Here is a 7,796-nt window from a genome sequence, read left to right as displayed (position 1 = left end):
TTGTTTACCTACTAACGTTTGCCACATGTGGGAGAACAGCTTTATTTGTCAGCAAACTCAGCCACTTGTTGGCATATAACTAAGCTGACAACAAACGTTACTGCGGTTACTACCACTAGATGGAGCTGTCAACATGTAGCCTTGGCATAATGAGAAACTGTTCAGGACGACAATGGCTGCCCTGTGATTCTTGTTGATATTAATAAACGTTAAAGAAATAATAAGATTATTACCTCATTGCAGGGGTAACAATTAAAACAATGTTTGGTTGTGGAACGGGATACACCACGCTGGCCCCAACTTTTCATTGTAACGTAGCGCAGGGGATGCTGGTATAATTTACAACGAGGAAGTATACTACGCAGCTGCGTAAATTGCGTATCTATCTTGTAGTTTCAATGATCACAGGAAACGACAGATTCTGTCATTTGTTTAGCTTGGTAGGTAATGTGAACCCAATATTGTCGTTCCTTCTCTGAACGCAATAACTAGTTGGGTTATTTTTGTTATGTTAGCTAGTTATTTCTCCATTATGAAACGGCAAGCGGAAAATAGCGGCTGCTAACGTTAGCTGTGAAGGTAAGGGTGGCCACTCGCCTCAGATGCCCCATTAACATTTCCTCGGGATTTATAGATTGGGATTAATGTCAGTTGACATTAGCAGTCTATTCTTCGCAAACCTCCGAGTAACTCTGCTTATGAACTGCAATGATTATTTGAACCAATGTTAATGTTACTGTAGCTATGTGGCGTTTTTTCGTAATGTAATATGTGACTGTAAACACCAGTCTTTGATGTAGCCAACAATTAGCTGTTATCACAAGAAAGAAATATTTCTAGTTGGTACGTAATGTTTGGCCTGTGATGACTCCATGCTTACTCCAAGTTCCAAGGCATATTGCTGAATTTGTGTCTGTAATATACAGCTGTGTTGCTTCGTGGTAATCACATATTACCCTGCTTTTCTATGTGACTTGTACATTTGTTGAGTGCACAGTTAAGTGGATTGCAGATACTCTTTGACAGACTAGTTACTGTATCAAACGAGCTATAGACCGAATCAGTACAGGGTTCCGCAGTTTGTATGGTCCCCTCATGAGTGTGGTTGGGTTATTTTTGCTTGTCATATATATATGTTTTTTTATTTAAAGCACGAAGTAGAAAGAGGAATTAGAAGTGAAACAGCGGCTGTGACATTTTCAGTGTTGAGAGAAGTGATAAAGGTAGCTGTAACTATGAGGAAGCGGTGGGCAGGGTTCAGTTCTGCCTGCACTATCTAACCGCGTCTGATCAGACTCAAGAAACCAGGAAACCAGGTGAGTGAGTTAATTCCGTGTTGAGCTGCTTTAATTGATCAGTGCTGAGCAACAACAAAAACCTGTAGACAGTGGCTCACCAGTATCAAATTTGAGAATCACTGTGAACAGGACTTGCCCATTTCATTCTGAAGCATAATGAAGTACGAGAAGTACATTTTAGAAAGAATAGCGCTTTTTATATCTCTCTCTCTCTCTTTCGCTCTCTTTTCTCTTTTCTCTCTCTCCTTTTCCTAGACAACGCCTGTGCCAGTCGGTGCGCAGTGGGGGATTGTGGGTGTGCTGTGCTCTCCATAGGTAAACATGTGGTGGTTCCAGCAGGGCCTGTGTGTGTTGCCTGTGGCCCTGGTCACTTGGACCTCAGCCACTTTTGTCTTCGCCTACATTACAGCGGTGCTGCTCAGACACGTGGACCCACTGGTCCCCTACATCAGGTGAGAGGTGCTAGCTGTGTGCTGACTGTTCCATAAAATAATGTCTACCACCCTTGGTTCCTGTCAATTTATTAGCCGGTTGGTTTCTGAGGCAACTGAATTAAAATAACCATGTTTGTTTGTTTGTTTGACTATTTGCTATGTTGGGTTAGGGTTAGTATAAATGATTGGGGAAAGTAGAGCACGGGTGTAGTCTAGGGTCCAGTTACCCCATTTTCCGCAACCTTGTGCATACAAGATGAACAATGTTATTCCACAGGCTTGTAGCTTGTTAATGAAGATGTTCTTTGGACTTTGCTGAGACCAGGAGTAATAAGACCTTTGCTGTGTTTTCAGTGACACTGGAACAATGCCGCCTGAGCGGTGTGTCTTTGGGATCATGCTCGACATATCCTCTTTCTTAGGTACTATTCTCTTTTTCTTCTTTTATTTGGCTAACTACAGTATCTCCATCTTGCCCATGTCTCTCACTTGCTTTGTCATCAGTGTTTCTATCAATGGTGGAAATTGCAGAATATATATATGTCAAGATCATCTTGTGAAATGGAAAGGTCTTGAGAAAAACCTACCTGTGTTTTTTCCGGGTAGGAATTGCAACCACGTACGTACGGTACAAGCAGGTTCAAGCCCTGACAGCCCAGGATGACACCGGACTTCATCGGCTCAACATCCTCGGCCTGATTCTGGGCTGCATGAGCTCCCTTGGGATGTGTGTTGTGGCTAACTTCCAGGTATTTTGGACCGTACACTTTTTGTACTCAATGTACACTTCTGTAGAGTGCACCTGCTCCATTCAGGTGGTGAAAAGTTGTGAGCTAGCTGGTTTTCAGAGCTTTGCCAAAGTATACACCACCATTCTCGGACACTAAGATGGAAGCCATCTTTGGCCAAGTGGTTAAGTTCTTGCGTGTAATACAAGCTAGCAGACACTGTAGATCTCCAGGATTGTAGTTCCATTGTGTCGAGGTGTTAGTTAATAAAAACACCAGGAAGATCATTTTCAACCACAGATGGATTAGTGGATTGCTATGGAAAAGGTTGGTGGTCATGTGCATTATTCTGCATTTGTGTGTGTTTCTGTGTGCACCTCTACTTGTGTGTGTGTGTGTGTGTGTGTGTGTGTATGTGTATGCACAACCTTTTTCCTGCTATGCCATATTTCCTCATTCCTCACATACTCTCTCTGGTCTTGGCCCACACAGAAAACCACCCTGTTCTCCGTGCACATGGTCGGGGCGGTGCTCACCCTTGGCGTGGGGGCGGTATACATTCTGGTGCAGACGCTGGTGTCCTACCGCATGCAGCCTCACGTCCACGGGAAGGGCATCTTCTGGGCACGGCTGGGGGTGGGGCTCTGGAGCTCCGTCAGCGTTGTCAGCAGTATCCGCCCCGTGTTGTACACACAGGAGGCTGATGAAGCCTCCCAAGACTTATGGGGCTCTTTCCAAACGCTTATTTTTCCACCTCTTTTTTTTATTCTCCTTTATTCCCTTTTCTTGCTCATAGGTTGACCCATCAAGAGAGGCTAAGTGAAATAGATATTCAGAAGTGAAGATGGGGAAATCGAGAAAACGTGATTAGGCAAATGGAATGTCCTCGCTCCTTCAAACATCAGTTAGACGTGGCAGAGGTGGACCTGTAGTGTATGTCCTTAATGATGGCTGACCACAATTGATTTCCAGGTCAGGTGCAAGGAAAAGAAAAAATAAAGGAAAAATAAGCGATTGGAATGAGCCCAGGTTGAGCTACTTGGTAACTTGAACATATTGAACTCAGAATCCCAGGCACCACCATGCTCCGAATTCATCCATTATTCTGAGCATGCTTGAATGCCATAGGGGCTGAGTGACGCTAATTCCGTCAACCTTTTATCAAAGTTCTTTCAGTGCAAGCAGTGAGCGCACCATTAACTCGAGCTCAAAAACAGCGGTGCCCAATCATGTGCCTTCGAGGGCTGAGGGTAGGTTTTAATTCATTCCAACCTGCAGAATTCACTAACTGGCTCCCTCCTCTCTGGTTGAAGATGTGTTAATTGATTAAATCAGCAGGGTTTGCGATGGTTTGGAATGAAAACCTGCACACGGTCGGCCCTCCATGATACATGATTGAGCAGCACTGCTCAGTGAGAACTCATGATCAATCAGGTGGCTGAGATTTGCTTGTGCGTGTAGTCCTCACTGTGCAGCTCTGCTGGACTGGAGAGTGAAATGAACAACTGTTTACATTTTGGAGGACACATGCTAGTCTGTGCACCCTCCAAATTGACATAGGACACTACAGCATTGAGAAGGGCCTCCATTTACAATATGGCATTCCAACTGTGGCAAAATACATGGCTAATTAAAACTGTATTCTGTGAGCGGGGTAAAGGGAGATGGCATTGCACAAGAGACTAAAATGCTTCAGGTGCTCTATAATTCAAACTATTATTAATGAAGCACCAGTGGAGCTCCATGGCTTGAGGCACGCTGGTAAAGTAGGCCTCTGGTTGAAATCCAGGGCTTTCGGTGGACTGCTGTTCCACTGTAGTGTCCCGCAGAGAGAATGTGTTTTGATGCCCTCTCCTTCAGAAAGGAATAAAAATGGAGGATGATTTGTCCAGACCACAGTTTGGAGTTGGTGTGCGTCCTTGACCCGTCTCCTTCCTCAGTGTTCGTGTCCTCCGTGATCATGTACAGCAGTCTGCCCGGGGTGGACGTGGAGAAGAAGCTGCACTGGATCCCAGGAGAAACCGTGAGTGACATCACCTTGAGACATGGCCACGATGGCCTCCTAACTGACATCGCCTTAACTGTGACTGCATTGACCTGGTATGCCTGCCTCCCCAGTGTGATGTGATGTGTGTTTTCAGGGCTACACTGCCCATATCATCAGCACCATATCGGAGTGGTCCCTGGCCCTCTCCTTCGTCAGCTTCTTCCTGACCTACATTCGTGACTTTCAGGTAGGGGCTCCCTCTCTCACAGCCCTTAGAATAGGCTCCCCTGGTGCAGTCTCAATCTAGTCCAAAAAGGGCCGGTGTGGGTGTAGGACATCATTCTAGCCCAGCTCCAAGACAACTAATTGTGGTTATGAAGGTATTGATTGAAGACTATAATTAGTTAATTAGTTGAATTGGGACCGGTGTCATAGTACTGGGCTAAAACAAAAACCTGCACCCACACAGGCACTTTTTGGATAAAATCGGACACCCCTGGACTTCACTTTTGGTAATCAGTGTGATTGCATTTTTACAATCTCCTCTTCAACTCATGGAGGGCCGTTTGTGATCTTGAGGCCACTGGCCCCGGAGGACCGTGATTTGATGATCCCTCCTTCACTAGATTATGATGAGGGATATCACTGTTCTTCACTTCTCCCACGAAAAATGTTTTATTGCTTATTTAATATCACAATATTTTCTGTGACATTGTGGGAGATCAAAATTATATTTGTACTTTTCCTCAGAAAATAACGCTGCGAGCGGAGGCGAGCTTGCAGAGCAACCACTTGTACGACTCTCCACACTACAACGTGAGACTGCCTGTGAGCCATGGAGAAATTTCTCCACTCCTGGGTGGCAGCACCTGACCAGCGCGCCCTCTGCTGGCATGGAAGTTCAGTTGCCGTTTCCCTGACCATGGCAACACTTAATCATGCTGCACACAAAACGGACACCTTCCTGACTACATCAAGGAAGAGGACGTCAGTAGAGAAGTTCTCCTGCACCGGGCCTATGCTGTCCAATTTGGACAGAAAATGGAAATGTCCCACAACAGGGAGCTGTATTTACAGTGAATGTGCACTGTAGCCGCACAGACCTTTCACTGAAGATCTTTTCACTCATAATAATGCAATGTACAGTTGGTGATTAACTGTAATTAATCTCAGATTCCTTAAATCACAGCCACTAATTTCTGTAATAATTACTCAATATTCAGCAAACAACTGACAAATCAGTAACCGTTCATTTGTGAATGGAATATGACCAGAAGTAGATTTCTAGGGTTGACAGGCATTATATGACAGGCATTATATGTATGATTCATATTCCAATAATAACTCAAAATGGATTGGAAAATGTCATATAATCATTAGCTTCAGTTTCACTGGTACCAGATGACTGCTAGAGCGCCGCAGATTAATGTTTTAGGCATTACCTTGCAAGCCCACCATCTCCAGACAAACCAGCATTTAGTACTTTTTACAGAATTGGATATTTACTTGCTTACTAGCTTCATGAAATCAGTCCTTGTGACCAGATCTGGGTCTAGGCCTAGGCAACATAAATGATTGCCTAAGGTCTGCTAATTGCAAAGCCCCCTGTGTGCCCGTGTAGGATAGAACTCAAGAGGATCTCCAATAGTTTAGAACCGGGCCTGTTCGTGACCCTTTAAAATGCCCCTGCAGCAGTGGTAGATGTGACATGAGCATCTGGGGGGGAGACCGCTTTGTGTTCCAGTGCGTTGAGCTACTTCTGCTTAAATAAATACAGCGACGATATTGGATGATGAAAGAAAGTGAAATGTAACAATTCTGAGAATTCAAGCTGGGAATTGTGAGAATCCCGAGGGGTCTCTGAGTGACAGTGGCATCTTTTAAATAACACAGGAAAAACCTTCCTGATATAGTAACTGAATATGAATACATTGTGCTTTAACCAATTTCAGAACTGCTGTTTATCTACAGATATTATTCATAGCAACATTTAATCAAAGTACATTTTTGTTACCTATAGTCCTTTTGGCTTGTCATGCTTACTTGCAGGGCTCGTGACAGTAACTACCTATTTAAGTTTGTTGGGCAGGATAAGAATATGTTGTTACTCTAGGGTGCCTAAAGTGTGCAGAGGCACAGAACTGTATGGCTGTTCGGTTGTCATGAAACTGCAAGTGTCTTAAAATTGATAATCAATGATTACGTTTAGGTTATACATTTTGAAGGATTGATCAAAAGCGTCTTTAATATGAGTGATTGAATGATTCGAATGAATACGTTGAGTAGAAGTGTTATGCAAAGAAATGTATAATTTTTCTATACTTTTTGTATTGAACCTAATGCTGTGGACCTAAATGTAGCCCAGTACACTGAGGGGGAAAAGACTCCACGGGATTTGTTGAGTAGAATTGAACATCTGCCAATGCAGCAAGTCCTGACTTGCTTTGCCCCAGTGGGGCAGTCTAACCCTCTGGTTCCTGCCTACATTATTTGTATGAAATGAGAAAAGGATGGCTTTGTTCTCCATGCTTGTTGCCTGGAGCTTCTAAATGGATAGCTGCATTCTGTTAACGTTTACCAGTGCTGCTCCATGTTAACTGTATCGAAGGGAAGATCACAACCAGCAAAACCTTTTATTTTATTTTTTTGCTCAAACAAAACCTTTCAGTGGTGCTGCCTGAGAATCTCACACCCTGATACATGGGTCTTTAGGCACAGCAGGCTGAAGAGTATTACTGGTTATGGAAGCTGTCCATTTGGAATACATGTACAAATGCCATTAATGTTAAAAAATGCACTTGGGTTAGCAGAGATGCTCATTTACTGAAATCTGGCTGTTGCCAAATGATCGTTTCTGTTCCTGACCAATCATGAAGCTTAATTCTGGGTGTGGATTCATTAGGCACTGACAAAGATTTTTCATACCTGTACGTGTACAGAAAAATGAGTTCAGAGCTGTGCTATTGTTTGATTTAATAACAGCTGAAGTTTTGCAGTTTTTCTGTTTTTTTTTTTATGTAGAAATGAGGGACATGTATTGCTATTTTTCAACTGACACAAACTCTAGGTCACAGGGATGATGTCACCACTATGAAAAAATGTTGATAAACTTTCTCAAACAGTGCCATTGTGTCAAATTATAACTCAAGAGCAAACCAGCTTCTAATCCAAATTCAGCATTGTTTTAACTGTCAATTTCCTTCACTTAGATTGAGTACTTTACAGTAGTTTAAAAATGAACTCTGGAATGTTTATCTTTCAAGCGTTGTTAAACTTACTGTGCTATAAGACATTTTCAAATAATAAAAACACTAAGATACATTTCTCCAATGTAGCCCTTCATGACTCA

General features: G+C 43.2%; 1 protein-coding gene across 1 annotated transcript; it reads left to right on the top strand.

The window, feature by feature from the left end:
- Positions 1–363: 363 nt before the first annotated feature.
- LOC133109751 (DNA damage-regulated autophagy modulator protein 2-like) lies at positions 364–7,772 on the top strand. Its single transcript, XM_061219316.1, has 8 exons — positions 364–579; positions 1,554–1,750; positions 2,087–2,154; positions 2,339–2,481; positions 2,953–3,130; positions 4,401–4,483; positions 4,602–4,694; positions 5,198–7,772. Exons 2-8 carry the CDS (start codon positions 1,620–1,622, stop codon positions 5,318–5,320), a joined length of 819 nt encoding a protein of 272 aa, XP_061075300.1. The 5' UTR covers positions 364–579; positions 1,554–1,619; the 3' UTR covers positions 5,321–7,772.
- Positions 7,773–7,796: the final 24 nt, after the last annotated feature.

The sequence above is a fragment of the Conger conger genome, chromosome 14, assembly GCF_963514075.1.
Source record: "Conger conger chromosome 14, fConCon1.1, whole genome shotgun sequence".
Lineage (NCBI taxonomy): Eukaryota > Metazoa > Chordata > Actinopteri > Anguilliformes > Congridae > Conger > Conger conger.
This window is presented reverse-complemented; position numbering and strand designations above follow the sequence as displayed.